The sequence below is a fragment of the Balaenoptera acutorostrata genome, chromosome 3, assembly GCF_949987535.1.
Source record: "Balaenoptera acutorostrata chromosome 3, mBalAcu1.1, whole genome shotgun sequence".
Lineage (NCBI taxonomy): Eukaryota > Metazoa > Chordata > Mammalia > Artiodactyla > Balaenopteridae > Balaenoptera > Balaenoptera acutorostrata.
In genome coordinates, this window is record NC_080066.1 from 166,130,405 (window position 1) to 166,153,832 (window position 23,428).

Sequence of the window (23,428 nt, forward strand, 5' to 3'; positions counted from 1 at the left end):
GGCTAGATCACAAAGCAACCAAGATTGTGTTGATTAGTTATTGGGAAGTGGGAAAAATTGATCTTAGTTCAAGTCAACATTTTTGGAATATCTATTGTGTACACAAACCGTAGGTGTTATGGAAAATTCAAAAGTGAACAAGGTAAAAAAGCTTGTGTTCTGGGGGAAGGGAGGGCAAACATATGCCCAAATAATTATATATGGACATATATATATATATGCCCAAATATATATATATAATATTATAAATATAATAAATAATAAATATATTATATATAAATATATATATAATATATATATATGCCCAAATAACTATAATTGAATATGGTAAGTACATAATAATAGAAGTATAAAAGAAAGTGCTTTATAAGAAAGACAAGAGGGAAGTAGGTTCAGAGTTAAACTATCAGGGAAGTCTTCACGAAGGACTTGGCCCTGAAGGAGGAAGGCAGAAAGAACACATGGTTGTAGCTTTATTCATCTGTTTTCAAATTATTATTCTAATAAAATTTTCTATAAAGATCTTCTTTCACTTATAGAAAGGCATGTTAGAAGACTACTAGGTAATTACCACACTTTTGTTTATTAGGTAATTGATACATTATTGGTTGTTTCTTGATTAATAATGACCTTGCCTTCTTGTATTAGCTCCTGGACATAGCCCTTTAAATTAGTATCATGCAAAAAAAAAAAAAAAAAAAAAAAAAATTAGTATCATGCATTAAGTGTGGTAAACATGTTTGATAAAAAATTAGATAATAATAAAGGATGGCTGGCTTCTATAGGCTATACACTACTTCTAATGCAATTTAAGATATGCTTTATCTTATCTATGCTTTTTAGGCAGCCTGGATTTTAAAAGCACGAGCACTAACTGAAATGGTGTACGTAGATGAAATTGACATAGATCAGGAAGGAATTGCAGAAATGATACTGGATGAAAATGCTATTGCTCAGGTTCCACGTAAGTACTGGTTTTTCAGTTAAGTAAATGAAAAGCCATTAGGAGGAGGAATACTCTCTGTGTACTTTTTTATAATAAAAATAAGACATATACATGAAACACGTGTATGCATGAAAAAATATTACCTCTATTCTGCCTTATAGTACAAAGGCACAATTTAATTATATTATCTTAAACTTAAGGTGTGAGATTGATATATAACTATTTTTCAGTAGAAGCCATATTATGCATTTTAAAATATTTTATAAAAAGGCATTCTATCTGAACTGCTTATCTAATATATCAAAGATTGTTTATCTGAGAGTCTAAACACAGGAAGCATCCAAACAACAGAAGTGTTCTAAAAAAATGATAATTTGAAAACATCACTTCACTGTAATAATTGAAGATGATTTGCTCTAATGCATGATGTGAGGTGATGGAGTGATTTGCTAGGCAGTGAATGTCCATCAGGATTGTCACAATGGCCTAGTCCCAGCTTGCAGGTATGCTGCTGTGAATGGTATTGGATGATTACCATGACATATGGTATCTTGCTGGTAATTTGTTAGTTGTGACAGTTATCAGTCATTTATATATGTTTGGAAGGTAATAGCTGTTTAATGCTTCAGTGGAAATTGAGAAAAAAACGTACATATGTTTCATGTTAAGATGTCTTTTTCCCCTATCATTTTGCTCTTTTGGAGTTAAAATATCTAAATTCTAGATATTGGGGGTAAATGATCTTTTATTGGGAGAAGAAGTTTGTATGAAAAATAAACTGTGAGTATAGAACTGTCATTTTGATGTGTTGGAGCTTTGGAGCCTGCCTGTCTTGAGTTTGAATGCTGGCTCTACTAACAGGTTGACCTGTTTACTTAAATCTCTAAGCCTTTGCTAAATGGTTAGTACTACCTACCTTACAGAATTAGTGTGGAGATTAAATGTAATAACAAAAGTAACATGATAGGTACTCAATAAATATTAATCTCAAACACATTTTTCTAGATACATTTCCTGTTACTAATGTCTTTTTCACCAGGCTAGCACATTTGTGAAAATTGCGTTAGTGGACAGTTCTTACAGATTAATAAATAATATACAAATTGAATTCGCCGTCTCATCTCATAGGTCCTGGAACATCTCTGAAACTCCCTGGAACTAATCAGACAGGAGGGCCTAGTCCAGCTGTCAGGTATGTTCAGTATACTCCTATTTCATTCCCTTTGCCACTAAATATTGACCAGGCTGCATGAGAATCTTCCTTTATTGATCTTCTTTGTATTTTAACAATTTACAATCTTCACAGGCCGATCACTCAAGCTGGAAGACCCATTACAGGTTTCCTTAGACCCAGCACACAAAGTGGAAGGCCAGGCACTATGGAACAGGCCATCAGAACACCCAGAACTGCCTACACAGCTCGCCCTATCACCAGCTCATCTGGAAGATTTGTCAGGCTGGGAACGGTAAATTCTGTCAGCTTTACCATAGCCTTGTATGACCAAAGTAATTTATGTTATGTTAATCATTTTTCACTATTTTTATAGTAGAGAATTATATGGAAGATTTTTGCAGGTGATTCTTTTTACTTGTGTTGGCTTTATAATTTTATGCACATTAAACTCAATTTGTGTTTCAAGAGAAAGTTTCAGATTTCTTGTTCTATCATTTTTCCCCATAGGCTTCCATGCTTACAAGTCCTGATGGACCTTTTATAAATTTATCTAGACTGAATTTAACAAAATATGCCCAGAAACCTAAACTGGCAAAGGTATGTACTTAAAATTATTTTATGTTATGAAGTAATGTTCAAACTGTTATCATAACATTGCAGGAAATGGATAAAAATTTGTGAAGAAAAGACCTTGTCTTGATTGAAATGGAAATGTTTAATTATTCTAATATCTAAAATTTCTCTTAGTATTGAGTTAAGGAAAGTCAATCAGAAATAAAGCATATATACCATTATAATAGGAAATTCTTTTTCTCCTAATAAAGAACAGCAATTTATAACAAAGAAAGCAGATGTGCAGCACCATCTTTGGGTAATGATGTTTAGGAGATCATCTGTATGTGTGTGTATTTTTCTTTTTCAGCTTGAACTGTTCTCAGAAAAATAATTTTCTATCCTTGTAGGATTTTAGGACTGTCAAAAAGAAGATAAAAAAAATGTTCTCTTTCTAATTAGTAATTAATCAGGCATCTCAATAAGGATTACTTGAGCCAGACAGCGGCAATCCAACTACATTAGTAATTCTAACTATTAAATGCTCCTCTAAATTAAAGAGAAAGTGAGAGCAAGAGAAAAAGTGATAAGAGAGTGAGAAGGGAGAGGGAGAGAAAGGAGGATGTTTGTGACCTTTCCAGTACAGAAAAGTTTAGAGGTGAGCATGGAATAATTCAGAGCCAGGAGCAGTTAGCTTCTGGAAACTGGTGTAAGCCTAGCTCAGGTTTTTAGCTGTAATCTCTATGAATCGTGTGCATGAGTGCGGAGCTCATTCCTATTATCAGTTCTACTGGCGTTTAACATATTTAGTAAATATTAAACACTGTAGGGAAAATGAAAAAGGACACTAGCCATACGGACTTGAAATTTAAATCAGGAAAAGGAATGCCAGTTGGCAAACAAGGAATCAGACTATAATAATGCCAATGATGTTTTTCTTAATTTCTTATTTGATAGCAACCCAGTCAACTTCATTTAGCAAAATCATAAAGTTTTACTTATTTCCCTTTCCTTTATGAGGAATATCTGATTCCTTATCTTTTTAGGCCATTTATTTGAGGTGGCTGAATGGCTACTTAATACCATTGTTGTTTCCTAACCAGGGAGTATAGTCAGTAGAGGCATTTCCCTCAAATTAGGATGCTTCCAGGACAGACCTGGTCTATGTTACTAGATTTAGACTGAACTAGATTTTGCACTTGTTTAGTGTGTTGTAGAAATAATGCCAGGTTTCTCTGTCTTTGGTCCCCAACTTGCCTTGACTTATCAGGACTCATTTCTAATATTGGCATATTGCTTGGGGTGGCTGGTGACTCCTTGACACTGTCTTGGGTGTTATAACATCCTTTTCATGGCAGTGGTAACACCAACTGCTCTCATAACTTTTTTTTTTTTTTTTTTAATAAGAGAACAAATGGAGGATTAGGAATAGTTTTCTAAAGAGGGCCTTATCCTGATTTCTTTTTCCTATTTTTGGTTGCCTTCAAGTCATCTCTGTTAATAACCTTGATATCTTTCAGGGGTGCTAGCCTCTTTGCAAGTATAAAATAATGGTATTATGGACAAATGTAGTACCACCAAGAGGTAGTCCGGTAAATGCTTATTTATCCAGATAGGTTGGGGGCAGTATTAGAATAATGATTCTCAGCCCTGGCTGCACATAGAGGCATCTGCACATTAAGGAAACACGCCCTACTTTACAGTTAAACTGTACTTTGTTTCAGAAAGAACTTCCAGATTTTCCCATGTCTAAAGTGTCATTATTAATATCATAATCACTGTATAATACATGCAGTTTTATGACAGTCCTAAAGTTGGTCTTTTCATTTGTCTCTTTATGATAAAACAGTATGTGTAATATGAAAAACATTGTTGAATTATTTGAGCTTTCCAGTTCGTATTCTGTGAAAACAGGAATCAGTTATAAGTAGCCTTATTTTAAAATGAATGGTTGTAACAAATGATGGATAGACCCTTTACTTATAAATCCCAGGCACTTTAGAGTACTTTGTTATTTTGGTTCAATCTAGCTGCTGTCAAAATGGCCTTTGAGTTTTGATATAACAATAAAGTACCTTTGTTAAAATAAAATCTAATGTATTGTTTGCATGTTTTCTTCACAGGCTTTGTTTGAGTATATCTTTCATCATGAAAATGATGTTAAGACTGTAAGTTTTGAATTTGCACTGTTTTTTAATGTGATTTTTATGACTTTGGGGATTTAGATTCTGAAATGTTCTATTTCTTACCTTATAAACAGATGGAATTATGAAGATTGGAGAATTACTGACACTTTCAAATCCACTGTCAGTTCCAATAGGAAACTTTGTATAACTATAGAGGTCGGAAGGCTTGTGCCTGATTCATAGAGTAGTAGATCTCCATTAAAGGGCAAGATATAGATAATTGAGAATGCTGCGTAGTATGTTTGTGTAAAAGTTTATTTTTTATACTAATAGTTAGCATTGTTGATCCATTTTCTTCTTTGGTCCATATAGTGATTATAGGTTTACTAATACATGTATTTCTGGTGTCTTTGTAGTGTTCCCCATCTCCTCCCCTTTAACATTTTATGATAGAAATTTTCAAACATGTGCAAGTGGAGAGTATAATGAGCCTGTATCAACCATCACCCAGCTTCAACAATAATCAATAATCAGTCATCTTGGTAGCCTTTCAACAGAGAATTTTAAGGTTACATGCTCAGGACTTCTCCATTTGTGTCATTTTTCAACATGCTAATATGCAAATGAGCAGTAACTTCACAAATCTTGTCCAATCAAATGTAGTTAATTCTACAGTGTCTAATGATAGTATTTTCTGTCATTTTCTTATTCAAGGAAAAAACCTTATATATTAAGTATTCAGGAAGACAAAAGCATTTTTCTCAATTGTGTTTTCTGTATGTCAACCATTATGCTATGTGCTAGGAAAACTAATAAAAATATATTTGTTCCTGCCGCCACAAGCCATGTAATCTAGCTGAGGAAATAAAATTGACATAATGAAACAGTTAGAAAGGTAATTGCCGGAATGGGAAATTGTTACCGAAGATCAAGGGGAAAAATCAGGGGATAATATTAGTAAAAATCCATAAAATCAGTAGGATTTGGAAAGAGAGGGAAAAAATGTAAAAGAAGGGTAAAAACATGAGCAGGGTATGGAAAGAGAAATAAATAAACCATATTCTCAAAAATGGGGGTGTCAAAGAGACATTTTAGAGAAAAGTGACAGAACGTGATGCTAGATTTGGTATGGGAGACAAAGGAAAGACACAGCTCAAACTTGCCTCTTAAAGATGCTATAAGAATGACTGTTTTACTAACAGAAATGGGATTATTTGGGAAGGAAGTCAGTTTGTAAAGAAGCTGAATAATTCACTTGAAGGCATTTTTAGTTTGAAATTGTGAAAGGCTATCCAAGTGGAGATGTCACTGCATGTATTGGAAGCTCTGGCACTAAAATGTAGGGGGGCCTGGGCCAGATACAGAGTATGGGAGTTATCGGTAATGAAGTGATAGTGGATGTGGTCACATTGAGAAAAGAGAAAACTAAGGTCAGGGCAACTGAGAAACCATGCACATTTCTGTAAATAAAAGTCAGTACATGCCATTTTCACTTAATATAAAGCTGGTCAGAGGGTTTCAGGGTGATATATAAAATCATGTAGTTACACTGTCATTAAAAAGAAACATTCAAATACCATCCCATTTTATAAATGAGTAAATATTTGTAATTACTAGAGTATCATAATGCTATATCCTGACTTTTTGAAGATTAATTCATTTATTGCAGAGACATTTATTCTTTCATCCAACATATTTTGAGCCACTACAATGTGCCAGGCACTGTTCTAGGCCCTGAGATTACAGAGTGAAGCAAGCAGACAAAAATCTCTGCTCTTTTGGAGATTACGTTCCGGTTGGGCAAGGAATAGAGACAGCAAACTTAAAAATACATAAAATGTCATGGGATAAGCTGTATAAAAATAAAGCAGGGAAACCAGGTAAGAGAATAGATGACATGGGGGAAGATGTCATTTTATGTGGGCTGGAGGTGGTCAGTGAAGTCCACTCTGAAAAGACATTTAAACAGAGACCTGTATGAAGGGAGACAAACCATATGGTTAGGTGGAGGAAGAGGACGTAGATCAGAGAGAACTTTAACTGCAAAGGCCCTGAATATTAGCATTCTTGGATTGTTTAAGGAACAGTGAGGAGGCCACTGCGGCTGGAGTGAGGTCTTTGAAGGGGAAGAGTTGCAGGCAATGGGTTCAGAAAGTTGACAGATCATATGCTGTTTATAGGTCATGGTGATGATGTCTTTATTCATCTTGAAGATGTTGTTCTGCATCTTGGCATTTACATAATTTTGTTGAGGAATGTTGTTTTTTCAGCTCCATTGAAAAAAATAGAATTTGTTCTATGGAAAACTGTATTTCTGCCTTTGAGTTCTTAATAACTTCCTCCCTTCCTCTCCCTTCTTGGGGCAGTATTGGCAATATTGACAAACTGAAGGGGCATGTGGGTTGGTGATTCTGGAATCTTTATTTCCATATGCTCTTTAATTTCATCATGCTGAAGTTGTCGCAACTCTGACAATAGTGAAAGGATGACTTTTTTAAACGTTAGAGGTTGGAGCACTATTACTTAGGAAGGTCACTGGGACGCCCAGTTGGATGTATTCACAAACATGTTGTCGAGATCTGCCAAGGTTCCCTGTTCTTATGGACTTTTATAACCTTACGCCTTTTATTTATGACCTTCTAGGTCTTTATTAATATCTAGATATCGGATTGATTGACTTATTCAAAGATCCTTAAATATAAGTATATAGTAATTTATTTTAAAAAACCGGGGAAGCCTTTAAAGAAATATAGCTCTCTGTAACCTCTTTAAAATTTTAAAATGTTAATAGCTTTTCATTATGAATCTTATTACTATGACAGTTTTGTTTGGTTCTTAAGTTATTTTCAATGTAAGTCAGAAGTAAAGAATAGAATTAATTCAGTCAACAAATAATTCTTGAGGGCCTCTTAACTGCACAGTGACATTGCAGAACAACAGAGATGTGTTAGGAAGTGGGTGCCTGTCCTCAGGGAATTGAGAGTCCATTTGAAATAGTCACAAGCGGTTTTGTCTAGTGCAGCCCCAGTCTTCAAATGAAGAATGGTCATTAATATGTAATTTTTTTAACCATTTTTATTCTACATCAGTAATTCATATTAATTTCCTTAATTGGTTTAGACAAACATATGGGTCCTCCATAGGAACCATATCTGAAAGCAAAATCAGCAGCCTGTAATCAGCACTAAGTCTAATCTTGGAAAAATTAGAATGTGTAAAAAAAATTTAGAATGACATATTTTTCTGAAAAATAGAAGGTCTGTTATATTAAACATGAAAGTGAATCTGATCTATTCGCTGGAACAGGTCTTTTAAAGGATTAAGTTAAAATGAATATATTCAGATATTTACAGTTTACTCCTGAACTGAGCTGATTGAAATATGGTTTTCTCATATTTCCAGAGATAATGATAATTGAAATTATACTTTTTTTCTTCATTTTTCACTTCCATTTTTACCCCTTGCTTGGGGAAAAAAAGAAAAATAAGCATATGAACATAGTGTGTAGCATGTTTTAAATTTCCATAGCTTTCAAGTAGAGGTGTTGATTTTTCAAGTCCATTAGAACCTCAGCATGGTGACACCATTCCTTTATAAATAGTTTGCATATTTAGAAGTCTCCCCTGGAGCGAGGGAAGATGAGGAACACAAGGAAAGTTATTTATTTTGCAGTAGGAGATTCAAGGAGCTCTTCTGGCATTCATTTCAGAAAAGAGTTAATATTAAGAAATGGGCAATAATATGGGATGCATTCTGAGATTATAGAACTGAAAATCTAAGAGTTACTTTAACTGAGCTGTTGGATATCGTCATGATGTTAACACTGACTAAAGAATAAAAGGTTTTCAACCTTAAGAGAAAGAATAACAAGTATTATTAAAAAATCAGAATTCTTTTTAAACTAATAACCTGAGTTTTTATTCACCAAATCTTTATATGAGCTTCAGATTTCTGTGAGCTTTCAATTTGTATAAAGATTGATTTGCTTTCCTCTCTGTCCAAATGGTTTCCACTTTTTTGGTATAGAATCCTAATTCCTAATGAGATGTCTCTTGTCTGATCTTAAATAATCACTAGAAGGAATAAACTAGAAGACGTTAGAGAGAAAGGGATAAACGCATGTAAAATACAAAAGCAGTTAAGATCTTTTTCAGTCTGCAGCGAAGGAAAGTCTGACCTTTAGAATTACTGGCATGTAAGGTAATGTCAGAATAATGGAATGATGGTTGTTAAAAGACGGCCGTTACCCAAGTACCCCAGCTCCTTTCACTCTTCTTCATGACCCTGTTTTCAAACCTTCTTCTATCTGCATACTTGATCTTTCTCTATTTCTCTACACCTGTCTTTAAAGTGGGGCCTGCAGTTGGGCCTGCCTTACGTGGTAAAGGCTTGACTCCCACTGGGTTTGGAGGCATTTTGGTTGGGAGAGGGTAAAAACTTACGGATTTTTAAATACCAGTTTTGTACCTTGTATATTAAAATTGTTTTCAAATAGACTGTACATCTGCTTCCCTTTGATCACTGTTTATTTCTCATCTGCTGTCAGTCCTCTGGTCTGGAACTGATTATTTAGGGAAGATTGGTGGGGCCATCTGGAGACATGAGCAACTTGAGTTTCTGTCTGATTTCTAATACATGTTTTGATTGATGCTAATTATATGGTTTATTCCATTATTTATTGTTTCTGTTTATTGTTAGAAAAGAAAATCCTAATCTAAAATGAATTGTTTTTCAAAGGCTTTGGATTTGGCTGCCCTTTCCACAGAGCATTCTCAGTACAAGGACTGGTGGTGGAAAGTGCAGATTGGAAAATGTTACTACAGGTAAAATTTTGATTATTTGGAAAAGGCTTAGAAGCAGCAACATATTTTAGAGTCTCAAATCTGGTAACCTTTTCTGGGGGATAGATTTCCTCATGAAGAAATGAGAACTGTGTCTTTGGCTTACGTGAGGAAGCATTTACTTAGTAATCACATGATGGCACTAAGAACTGACACCTTTAGAATAGTAAAATTTTAGAGCTGGGAAGGGGAAACTTTGAGACCATCACGTCCAACACTCCTTTTCAGATGAGGAAGCTGAGGCCAGAGAGAGGTTGTGATTTGCATCAGGAACTAGTCAGTAACAGACCTGGGACTAGAATCAAGTCTGTTCTCACTCCACTCCTCTTGGCTCTCAAGTCTTTCCTCCCTCCCTCCCTCCCTCCTTCCCTCCCTCCCTCCTTCCTTCCTTCTTAATTTTTATTGGAGTATAGTTGATTTACAATGTTGTGTTAGTTTCAAGTGTGCAGCAAAGTGAATCAGTTATACATACACACATATCCACTTTTTTTTTTTTTAGATTCTTTCCCCATCAAGTTTTTATTTCTACTGATGCCTCACATCTGTAAAGTGCTTTATAGTTGAGATAGCTTGTCCACGCATTACATTATCTCACTTAAATCTTACGGCACTTTGGATATAGTTGCTATTACTAACCCTTTGTCCAGATGAGAGAAATTGAGCCTCAGAAAGATAAAGTGACTTTCCAAAATTCATGTAGCTAATATGTGGCAGAACGAGAATTTGAGCTCAGCTTTCTGATGCCAGTTCTTTTACTATTTGCACAATCCCATGGTGTTTCTCTAGGATCTAAATAGTCTTACACTAATTCACTTAATGTTTAAACACATTTTTAAGCAAATTAATTGAGAGATTAAAAAAAGCTGTAATAATTTATGAATATTATATAGCAACTGGTAAATAGGATCTGAAATGATTGCTTGATATTGAAATGCACTTGGAGCATTTGAAAAATAGAGACAAATGAACAATTATATTTTATAAAGATCAATATGTCTTTTATTATTCAAAAACAAGGTAGACTAGGTACTGTGAGCATCCTTTGATGGTTATTAACTTTAGTTATTAGTTAAACACTGTGAGGAAAAGGAAATATATAAATAGAATAAAAAGGATGCTTATTCTTCTACTATTGAAATTAAGACTATTTTCCATTTAGATATTTCACATAGAACTCTGAAGTATTTTTTCCTACTGTTAGATTGAGGAAGTATTTTCTGCTAAAAGGTAATTTGGGGCCATTATAACATTAAACTCTTATGAATATAATTTCTGAAGACAAGCTTGAAATCTTGAGCCTCTAAGCAAAACTCTCAGAAATCTATAATAATGAAAGAAAAGCACAACTTGGATTCCTTCTGCCATCCATATAAGGTGGCATTTAAATGAGTATATTTTGTCATATTAATTATTGTTCTCCTCTGTTCCTTAATAGCTTCTTGTCTTATTATGTATTCAGCATTCATTCATTTATTCATTCGCTCAAATGGCTTACAGTTGAATGGAGGAGAGAGAACAGGAAACAATTATAAATGTGGTTCCCATTATGATAGAAGCAAGTGCAGGGTGCAGTGAGAGCCCAGAGAAAGAGGTCAAGGATGGATTGCCGGAGGATGTAGCCCCATATTGACTTCTGTCTCTTTGCTCCTGATCATTAAGTTCTACTGGTTCTTCCTCTGCAGTAGCTCTTACAGTTGCTCCACTACTACCCATTCCCACTCCAGTGCTTTAATCCTGGCTTTTAGTGTCATTTGTTTGAATTGCTACATTAGGTTCTTATCTGGGTTTTCTGCCTCCATTTTCTTGTCCCATCAATCCTTCCTGTATACCCCACTGTCAGAGTAACTGTTGCAAAAAACCCCAGCTCTTGTTGGATTCTTTGGTTAATCTCCATTATCTCTGAAATGAAGTCTGGATTTTAAGTGTGGCACCCATGATTTTGTCCCGGTCTACAGCTTTGCACTTTTCTGTTACGTCTCTCATTCCTTGTTGTGTTTTCCTTTTCACTTAAACCCAACAACTCAGCACTCGCCTAACATGCTGTGTACTTTCCTGCTTGTGTGCTTATGCTGATAATTTGCTTCCATCAGAGATACTCCCTCACCCCCACCCCGTCCTATCTAGCTGTCAAAATCTTGCCTGTTAACTTCCTCGCTGAAACTGTCTTAGTTTGCTCCTCCTCTGTGCTCTCAAAACACTTTTTTTCTCATTGGCCATAATGCAATTAAATTTATTTTAAAATATGTTTTGTTTCAATCTTTACTGGTGCCTTCAGAACATGGTTGTTATCTTCATTTTTGCAACTCCTTACCATCATTAAATGTGCATGCAGTTGATCCCTGACAGTGTTTATTGAATTAAATTGGAGAGAAAAAGTTGGCGGTTGGTGGAGATCATCTCTGGGCTCTGATTCTTTGATATTGTCCTGTGTTTATGAACTTGACTGATGTTTTCATTATTCCTAGACTTTCTTTACATATGGCGCCCACTCCATTTCCTTTGCACAGGAACCCATGTGATAAATTCCTTTTTGATAGGACTAGAAGAAATGATCTCTTAAGGGTACAGTAATAAAACACATATGACTCATTCTTCTTTCCTTTCTTTGGTTTCCAGGTAGTTCAATAGCTCTGATTGCTTGTTTGCTTTTTAATTTGTTTATTCTCCATTGTTTTTAAAAAAAATCTATTTCTGTTTTCATATTCTTATTTTACATGTATCTTTTTATTGTAATCCCTTTTAAATCGTTTTTCGAAAGAGACAACTTAGTTACAAATATACAGACTCTCATGGATAATTAGGTGTTCATGGAATTCAGTGACTGAACTTCAGCCACGTGTTTAAGACTTGAATGTTCAGTTGAAGCTTTGTATATAAATATAAAGCTGTTCTTCAGAACTTCAGAGTTCTCTGATAACATTTTATGAATACTCCTTGTAAAAGTTGTGGGACCTTTGGAGTGGTAGGGGCTTCTACCACATCACACATCCTCTAACTTTAGGCCAGATTTTGGGATCACTTTTAACCTCATTGTCCCACGTTGTCCATTGGTGTGGCTATACCCAAATAGCTGGGTATAGCCGTGCCAGTACTTGAGGCTTAGGTTAGGAAAAAAGAACAAAGCTATTCTTTCAAGAATGAAAGTAACATAATGGACCATATTGTATGTTGTTTTGACTTTATTTTACAAAGTAAAAGCATTATCATAAAGTGCCTAAGTAGCTCTTAGATGTCTGGGGATGAGTAGTTATGAGAAAGCCCAACAGATCTATTAAGGACAGGCTGAAGTGTGCTTTAATGATTGATTTCATTTCCCTGGGCAGAAGAAGCGGGTGTTCACATCAGGACAGTTATATTTAGGCAAGGAACAAGTCTGAAGTTCATAGACTAGATACAAAAAAAGGAAAAGAAAATGTTTGTAGAATAATAAAATGGTACAGCTATTTTACTCAAGTGGCAATTACTATTTACCTCAAAATTGTTTAGAGTTTAAAAATGGGATTATGCAAAGTCAAAAAATACCTTGAAATAAGTGAAAATGGGAATACAACACACCAAAACTTATGGGATGCAGCAAAAGCAGTCCTAAGAGGGAAGTTCCTAGAAATAAATGCCTACTCAAGAAACAAGAAAATTCTCAGATAAACAAACTAACTTTACTCCTCAAGGAACTAGAAAAAGAAGGACAAATGAAACCCAGAGTTAGTAGAAAGAAGGAAATAACAAAGATCAGAGAAGAAATAAATGAAATAGAGATTAAAAAGACAGTAGAAAAGATCGATGAAACCAAGAACTAGTTCTTTGAAAAGATAAGCAAAATTAACAGACCTTTAGCTAGACTCACCAAGAAGAAAAGAGAGAGTACTCAAATAAATACAATCAGAAATGAAAGAGGAGATGTTACAACTGATACCACAGAAATACAGAGGATCATAAGAGACTACTATGAACAATTATAGGCCACCAAAGTGGACAGCCTAGAAGAAATGGATGCATTACTAGAAACATAAAACCTTCCAGGACTGAGTCATAGAAATAGAAAATCTGAACAGACCAAGTACTAGTAAGGAGATTGAATCAGTAATTTAAAACTCCCTACAAACAGAAGTTCAGGACAAGAGAGCTTCACAGGTAAATTCTGCCATTCAAAGAAGAATTAATACCAATCTTTCTCAAACTGTTTCACAAAATAGAAGAGGAGGGAACACTTTTGAACTTATTTTATGGGGCCAGCATTTCCCTGATACCTAAACCAAACAAGGACACCACAGGAAAAGAAAATTACAGGCCAATATCACTGATGAACATAGATGCAAAAATCCTCAACAAAATATTAGCACATCAAATTCAACATTACACTAAAAGGATCATAACCATGATTAAGTGGGATTTATTCCAGGGATGCAGGGATGGTTCAATATATGCAAATCAACCAATGTGATACACCACATTAACAAAATGAAGGATAAAGATCACATGATCATCTCAGTAGATGCAGAAAAAGCATTTGACAAAATTCAACATCCATTTATGATAAAAACTCCTAACAAAGCGGGTGTAGAGCAAATGTACCTCAATATAGTAAAGGCCGTACATGACAGGCCTGCAGCTAAAGTCATACTCATTGGTGGAAATCTGAAAGATTTTGCTCTAAGATGAGGAATAAGATAAGGATGCCCACTCTCACCATTTTTATTCAACATAGTATTAGAAGTCCTATCCAGAGACGTTTAGGCAAGAAAAAGAAATAAAAGGCATCCAAATCAGAAAGGAAGAAGTAAAACTGTCTGTTTACAGATGACATGATACTATATATAGAATATCCTAAAGACTACACCAAAAAACTATTGGAACTAATAAGTGAATTCAGTAAATTTGTAGGATACAAAATGAATATACAGAAATTTGTTGCTTTCTGTACACTAATAAACTATCAGAGAAATTAAGAAAACAATCCCAATTACAATAGCATCAAAAAATAAAATAAAATAACTTGGAATAAATTTAACCAAGGAGTTGAAACACCTGAAACACCTGTACACCAAAAACTATAAGATATTGATGAAAAAAACTGATGAAGGCATAAGTAAATTGAAAGATATTTCACATTCATGGATTAGAAGAATTCTTATTGTTGAAATGTCCATACTACCTGAAGCAATCTACAGATTCAGTGCAATCCCTGTCAAAATTCCAATGGCATTTTTCAAAGAAATAGAACAAACGATCCTAAAATTTGTATGGAACCACAACAGACCCTGAAGAACTAAAACAACCTTGAGAAAGAAAAACAAAGCTGGAGGCATCACATTCCCTGACTTCAAACCAAATTACAAAGCTATAGGGATTGTATAAGGTAGATAACTAATAAGAACCTGCTGTATAAAAAATAAATAAATTAAATTTAATTAAAAAAAAAAGCTATAGGGATCAAAACAGTATGCTGTTGGCATAAAAACAGACACATAGATCAATGGAACAGAATACAGAGCCCAGAAACAAACCCATGCACATGTGGTCAATTAATTTACAAAAGAGAGACTTCCCTGGTGGCGCAGTGGTTAGGAATCTGCCTGCCAATGCAGGGGACACGGGTTCGAGCCCTGGTCTGGGAGGATCCCACATGCCGAGGAGCAACAGCCCTTGTGCCATGACTACTGAGACTGCGCTCTAGAGCCCATGAGCTGCAACTACTGAGCCTGAATGCCACAACTACTGAAGCCCACGTGCCTAGAGCCTGTGCTCTGCAACAAGAGAAGCCGCTGCAATGAGAAGCCCAGGCACCGCAATGAAGAGTAGCCCCCCTCACTGCAACTAGAGAAAGCCCGTGCGCAGCAACGAAGACCCAATGCAGCCAAAAACAAATTAATTAATTAATTATTTTTAAAAAATTTATAAAAAGTCAAGAATGTACAATGGGAAAAGGACAGTCTCTTCAATAAATTGTGTTGGGAAATAGGACAGCCACATGCAAAAGAATGATGGACCACCATCTTACACCATATACAAAACTAACTCAAAATGGATTAAAGATTGAATATAAGACCTGAAATCATAAAACTCCTAGAAGAAAACATATGCAGTAACCTCCTTAACAGTGGTCTTGGTGATGAGTTCTTGGATTTGACACCAAAAGCAAAGGCAACAAAAGCAAAAATAAATAAGTGAGACTTTTTCAAACTAAAAAGCTACTGCACAGCAAAGGAAACCATGAACAAAATGAAAAAGCAACCTACCAAATGGGAAAAAATATTTGCAAATCATATATCCAAAAGGGGTTAACATCTAACATATATTAAAAAACTCATGAAAGTCAATAGTAAAAAAAAAAAAAATCCGGTTAAAAAATGGGCAGAGGCTCTGAATAGATATTTTTCTGAAGAAGACATTACAGATGGCCAACAGGTACATGAAAGGGTGCTCAACATCACTAATCATCAGGGAAACTCAAACCAAAACCGCAATGAGATATTACCTTACATTTGTTAGAATGGCTATTATTGAAAAGATGAGAAATAGCAAGTGTTGGTAGTATGTGAAGAAAAGGGAACCCTCATGCACTGTTGGTGGGAATGTAAGTTGGTGCAGCCATATGGGAAACAGTATGGAGGTTCCTCAAAAAATTAAAAATGGAACTACCATATGCTTCAGCAATTCTAGTTCTGGGAATTTATCTGAAGAAAGTGAAAACACTGACTCAAAGAAAAGATATCTACATCACCATGTTCATTGCAGCATTATTTACAATAACAAAGATATGGAAACAATCTAAGTGCCCATCAACAGATGAATGGATAAAGAAATATATATATAATATATATATGTGTGTGTGTATATATATGTATATATGCAATGGAATATTATTCAGCCATGAAAAAGAATGAAATCTTGCCATTTGCGATGGCATGGATGGACCTTGAGGGCATTATGCTAAGTGAAATAAGTCTCATAGAGAAAGACAAATACTGTATGATCTCACTTATGTGAGGAATCTAAAAAAATAAAGAACAAAGCTCATAGATACAGAGAACAGATTGGTGGTTGACAGAGCTGGAGGGTAGGGGGTGGGCAAGTGAGTATAGGGAGTCAAAAGGTACAAACATCCAGTTATAAAATAAACAAGTCATGGGAATGTCGCATACAGCATTGCAGCAATAGTTAATCCTGTATTGCATGTTTGAAAGTTGCTAAAAAAGTAAACCTTAAAAGTTCCCATCACAAGAAAAAATTCTGTAACTATGTATGGTGACGGATGTTAATTAGACTTACTGTGATGATCATTTTGCAATATATGCGAATATCAAATTATTATGTTGTACACCTGAAATTAATATAACGTTGTATGTCAGTTATACCTCACTTTAAAAAAATGGGCTTTTATCTCAAAGCAGATGTTTTCAAAGAAATGTCATCTTCAGTTCTTCCAATAAAATGGAGGCTCTAAGCATTTATTGAGGTCATGTGACATATGTCAGCTGATCATAAGCTCTTTGGGTGGTGAACTGGTGTGACCTTGCTCCCTGGCAGCTATTCGTCCTGCTGTGACTAGGCTTCAGACAGACTCTTTACATACCATTTAAGCATTAGGCAGTGAATATGGGAAAACAGGCATCTTTTTCCTAAACGATATAAACATACATGTTAATATGTATGTGTGTATAATGTCACCTTCTTTGCTACATGCTTACTCTTACAGATGTAATTTGTCTCTAATTCGTATCCTCAAGGTATGAATAAATGCTGTAGTATTTATTTTAAATTGAACGTCTAATTTTTTAAATGGCTGTTCTTAGGTTAGGAATGTATCGTGAAGCAGAGAAACAATTTAAATCAGCCCTGAAGCAGCAGGAAATGGTAGATACATTTCTCTACTTGGCAAAAGTAAGTATTCTTAATTTGAGTGGAATTTGTCTTCTCAGGGTAAATGTTTAAATTCTGACGAGTACATGGGGAGAGTTACCAGTTTCTTTAGGAATACTGGACACGTTAATGTGTTCAGACTTAAGTTTGTTGGTTTTTTTTTTTTCTTTTTTAATAAGGGAAAAGGTGAGAACATATGTAGAATACCCATCTCAGGAAAAATTGATTGCCGTGAAAAATAAGACCACACCTTTGAAATATTGCCCATTAGAACAGAAGAAAATACCACAGGCTTACTACCCCCATGGGTAACAAGCCCCAGAGAGGCACTTTTCTGCAGCACACTTGTCTCCCACCTAAGCAGACTATAGAGAGCAGGGATTGTTTTTATGTAGGTCCTTCACTTTTTGGCTCTGCCATTATTACAAAAACAATATTTCCCCTTTACTGAGCACCTACTCAGTGGTAAGGTATTCTATCAGGTCTGTTCCATATGCAATTTAACCCTCATAGCAACACCACAAGGCAGATTTTAACATTTCCTTTGTACTCTTAAGGAAAGTGAGACTTAAAGAGGGTAACTAAGATTTTCAAGCTCACTTGGCTATTTGCCAGCATTCAAACCCAGGAATTTCTGATTCCAGAGCTGACTCACTGCCCTGTAGTGCCATCCACAAACACAACAAAAGTGAAGGGCCACCTAGAATTTTCAGTATTGGAATAAAGTTACTTCTTTACCCTCACCAAGGCTACTTTAAAGAAACATTTGTTGAAGTGGTGGTTAGGACATCATCTTGCTATATCTTTAAGAATTTTTTAAATTTAAGAAGTGTGGTAAAAAAAAAAAAAGTGTGGTAAAGGAGGTTGAAAAGAAGATGAGATATAAAAGGAAGTGCTACCACTTTCTAAATATGGTATTGCACTAATATATATAAAATGGATAACTAATAAGAACCTGCTGTATAAAAAAATAAATAAAATAAAATTCAAAAAAAATTATGGTATTAACGTTTGCATACTAAAAAGAAACAAAATGGAAGTTCTGCCATATAAACTTACGGTGATAATCTTAGTATGTTTATAGTGGTTTTTCAGAAATATTTGAAACTATCTGGTTCTAAGTATCTTCTATACATTATATGTTAAAATTCTTAAAGAGTTTTCTAAACATCACAGTAAACTTTTCTGACAGCTTGAAATTATAACTCAGGTCACAGTATTTGACTGTCATCTTAATTGATAATCACTTGCCATGTGGTTAAAAAAATGTACTTTTTAACTATTGTTAAATATGACTAGAGTCATATTTAATAGTTCTAATTTGACTATTTTTTCACAAATTGATTTGTTTAAATCCATTGTTGCCTACATGGCTATATAGAGGTACAGTTTACTTATTTTCTTTAATATGTGAAGGAATTATTGCTCAGTAATAGAGACCAAGCAGATTTTAGGAACCACATTATTTCTTAAAATTTTAGATTGTTAATTTAAAAATTATTAAATATTTTATATTACTTAGTATATGGAATTATATACTTAACTATATTTTAAAAAGCAGTTCAGAAGCATGTAAGGTAAAAATTGAAAAGTTTTCATCCATACCCTTCCCTCTAATCTCATACTTTAGCAGTAAACACTGCAAGCAGTTTTCTGTGTATCCATTTGGGCCTCTTCAAAGCACAATCTGAATGTTTAGGAAGAAACAGAGGATCCAAGATCATGAAGAAAAAAATGTCATAATCTTATGTTTCTGTACATAAAACTATAATTCTCTTATTTTAGAAATTCCTAATAAGCATATGGTTTATCCACGCTAATGTTCCAGTTGCTAATTAAGCAGAAACTATCAAGTGCCAACCCTCTCAACTCCCTGACCCTGTACCCTACAAATCTGTTTCTCCTCTATTTCCGAGGGTCCTTCTCCCAAACCACCATCTCCAGACGCTCTCCCTGGCGGCTCCTTCTCAGACCTTCGTCCATGGGTCATCCCCTCTTTCTCCAGCATCTTCAAAATCAGCCTCATAATTGGTCCTTACTGCCAGCCTATAGATATACTTATGTCTGTTCCATCCTAAAAAGATTTTCCCTTGATCCTTTCTTTTCTAGTCCTGGCCAGTCTCTGTGACAATAGTAAGTCCACAGTAAGTGTTTGCTGAATGAATAAATGAATGAATGCTTCATATACAACATGTGGAGATAAAAGTGTAGTATCATTATTGGAAATTCATCCAACAGATTTCTGAAATTTTTTTACTGTAATATCTAGGAGATAATTTGTTACTAAGCAATAACTATAAACTTGTCATAACAAATGCTATTATTTTAAGAACCAGTACTTTTATTGAAATGTATCTTGCTTTTAGGTTTACATCTCATTGGATCAACCTGTGACTGCTTTAAATCTTTTCAAACAAGGCTTAGATAAGTTTCCAGGAGAAGTAGCCCTACTTTGTGGAATTGCCAGGATCTATGAGGTAAGGTTCATATCATTCAAAAAGTTGATGTAAAATTGAGGTTATATGCTACTTAAGTAAGGTCATAGCCCCTTGGGGTCTTACAAAGGATAGCAGTTTATAAAATTATGATTGTTGGCCTGTGATTTACCAACAGAATAAGAGATTTTAGTGTATGCATTAGTCAAACTAAGTTTTTATTATGAAGTATTTCAAACATATAGAAGAGTACAGAGAATGGTATGAGATAGGGATTTAAATGTTTCTAATTTCAAATACCTTTTAACATAGAACAGTTCAAATAAAGGCCTGCCTTTCAAATGAATAAAAAAAAGGCCCCAAGAAAAATTAAAACCACAACCAAATCAGATTAGCAAGGATAAATCATTTAAAACAAGTTTCTGTACAGAACAAGCAATGAACAATAGGCAGCACAACATGTTCATTTAGAAGAAACAAGACCAAAATGAAAGTGATAAATAAAAAAAAAAGAACATAAAGGAAAAGAATCCCTCCAGAGAAAAGTATGATATACATGCAGAAACCCCTTAAGGCATATGTTGTGTAGGCTGCAACGCTAAGGAACAAACTTTAGTAATTAACCCTCAATCCATTGTCACATAAGGAGAAAAGGAATACACTGGAAATCTTTGTATGGTAAACTTTATTTGAATTGTTCTATGTTAAAAGGTATTTGAAATGAGAAACATTACCCTAGGAAATATTATTCTTGTGGTCCTTGAACTTTACTGTGAATAGAAGTGACTTTGGGAGTGTTTTGAGAGTGAGGCCCATTTTCTGCCTTCTGAATCAGATGTCCTGGAAGGTGGGATGTAGGTTTTTGTCTGCTTAGCAAGCTCACTAGGTGATTCTGAAGTATAACAGAGTTTGAGAATCATTGCAAAATTCACTTCCTTATTTGCAGTTTTGTTTTAAATAACTAAAAATCTAATTAGAGTTAATATTCTGTGAATTGGTTCAAAAATAACTACTACTAAAAAAAAAAAAAACTACTAATAGCTACTATAAAATCACTTAAATGATACCACGGTTGTTTATACACTTGAAGTGACATTTATATGCTTGAAGATATTATTTAAAGGACAAAAATAGAATCTGTGTTTATTCATACATATGAAAATTTATGTGCTAAAGATTGTCTATTAAACCAATTGGATTATTGGATTATTTAATAGTTTAGAAATAGAGCTGGATGAGTAATGATTTCATATACTAAAAGAACCCATTGCTACCAGGTGCCTCAAAGATTTAAAACCATGAATGTTCCAGAAGAAAATACAGATGAATTATCTGTATAAACCTGGAATGGGGAAGACCCTCCTGAGCATGATACTAAGTCAGAAAACTATAACAGAAAAAAATTGATAAATTTGAGAACGTAAAAGTTAACTTTTCTCTATTGTAAAAACAAAAATACCAATAAAAGCAAACCCAAACAAAAAAAGGTAAAAATCTCAAACAGGGCACATATTTGCCATACCTGGGACAGAAAAAAAGGCTACTTTTCATTTCCTCAGTTTATACATTGCTTAACAATTGCTGGGTTCCAGGTGGTTTCCAATCGATGGAGAATTACACATAGACACGTACCTGTGCATACACACACTTATAAATTCTCATTCTGGTCAAGCATGTAAACACGGAAACTTGGTATTCCCTCAGAGCAGTTGTGGAGGTGAGATCACGGTGTGACCGTTGTTGTCCTTCCAGCCCACACAGTGGCTGCTGACCGTCTCCACGCCAGTAAAGTCCCCCCAGAGACGAGACAACAGCCAAACCCCAGCTGCATTTCAGCTACCCCGCTGCCCTTTCATACCGGCGCCGCTTAACACACATCTGGAAGAACTCAGCCAAACCATCTGTGCTTCTCCTCTGAAGGGAATGTTTATAAGCACAGGGCCTCGCTGGGTTTTGAACTGAATTCAGCATCAGCACGGGCTCATTGCATCCGGAAGGAGAAAACAGTCGGTGTCCAGGGATCCCTGAGCCACAGCTATGTCTCCAGCTCTCCTGAGCCCAGGAGGGTGGTTTCCCCCTCAAGCCCCTCATACACATAAATCAGTAATAAAAGGACAAGAGGCAGGATAAGAAAACTGGCAAAAGACACGAATCCACAACTCACAGAAAAAGAAATGTAAATACCTGGTATGGTGAATGTCTAACCTCAGTAATGATTAAAGAAATAAAAATTCAAACAATAATGTCATTTTTTACTTAATCAGGTTAACAAAGATGAATAAGTTCCGTGGCATTTAAGCTTGTCAAGGGTGTGGAGGAACAGATGTCACGTATGAACGTTGTTGCTGGGAGTGTACATTGGTACAAGCCATTTGGAGGCTATTTGTAATTACTTATGAGATTTTTAAACATGCATTTAAATTTATTTAACATCAGCACGTATTTTATAAGTTTGAAAAACTGCATGTAAGGTTGTCAAAACATGTTAGTTTCAGTCTAAAATTCCTAGAGATTACATAAATTAAGTCCATGCCCATCAATCAAGTATACAAACATTCTAAGATGTTCTTTTTTTCTTTTTTATTGAAGTATAGTTGATTTACAATATTGTCTTAATTTCAGGTGTACAAAACAGAAACAGACTCACAGACATAGAAGACAGACTTAGGGTTACCAAAGGGGAGAGGGAGTGGGGGAGGGACAAATTAGGAGTATGGGATTAACAGATACAGACTACTAAAGTAATTTTATAGAACTGAAAGCCTTGAAACAATTGACCATTGAGGCTGGAGTCTTCTTTGAATTGGACATTACCACCTGTTGCAGACTGAGTTGTGTCCCCTCCCCCCACCTCCCAATTCATATGTTGAAGCCCTAACCCCCAATGTGAGGGTATTTAGAGATAGGGCCTTTGGGAGATAATTAGGATTAGATGAGCTCATGAGGATAGGGCCCTCATGGTGGGATTAGTGCCCTTATAAGATGAGACACCAGAAAGCACTTGAACCCTCTCTCTGTCTCTGTTTCTCTCTCTCTCATGCGAGGACACCGTGAGAAGGTGCAAGCCAGGAAGAGAGTCCTCACTAGAACTCGACCATGCTGACGCCATGATCTTGGACTTCTAGCCTCTAGAACTGTGAGAAAATAAATTTCAATTGTTTAAGCCGCTCAGTCTATGGTATTTTGTTATGGCAGCCCGAGCAGACTAATACACCAAGTTTGGCAGCTGTAACACTGAATGAAGCCTTGTACTGTGGGGTGCTGTTGCCCTGGAAACCAGATAAGTCATGTTCAGGGGGCCCCATGGTTCGTGGGGCCATTAAGGCTCACTGGTCAGGTCACATCCTGAGTGTGAAGATTATTCTTTGGAAGGAGAAAGTCTTAGTCTGCTCGGGCTACTATAACAAAATACCATAACCTGGGTGACTTAAACAACAGAAATTTATTTCTCACAGCTCTGGAGGCTAGGAAGTCCAAGATCAAGGTGCTGGCCA

The 23,428-nt window shown here is 35.3% G+C and overlaps 1 protein-coding gene across 2 annotated transcripts in view; it reads left to right on the top strand.

The window, feature by feature from the left end:
* TTC8 (tetratricopeptide repeat domain 8) overlaps positions 1–23,428 on the top strand; it is a 48,717-nt gene that overhangs the window by 12,726 nt on the left and 12,563 nt on the right. For both annotated transcript variants that reach the window (XR_451592.2, XM_007188735.2), the window contains exons 2-9: positions 844–964; positions 2,075–2,138; positions 2,253–2,412; positions 2,628–2,717; positions 4,796–4,840; positions 9,536–9,621; positions 17,433–17,520; positions 19,866–19,976. Coding sequence is in view for 1 of the 2 variants with exons in the window: in XM_007188735.2 (XP_007188797.2) it covers positions 844–964; positions 2,075–2,138; positions 2,253–2,412; positions 2,628–2,717; positions 4,796–4,840; positions 9,536–9,621; positions 17,433–17,520; positions 19,866–19,976 (765 nt within the window). In the remaining variant the exon portion in view is untranslated. The remainder of the gene's footprint in view (positions 1–843; positions 965–2,074; positions 2,139–2,252; positions 2,413–2,627; positions 2,718–4,795; positions 4,841–9,535; positions 9,622–17,432; positions 17,521–19,865; positions 19,977–23,428) is intronic.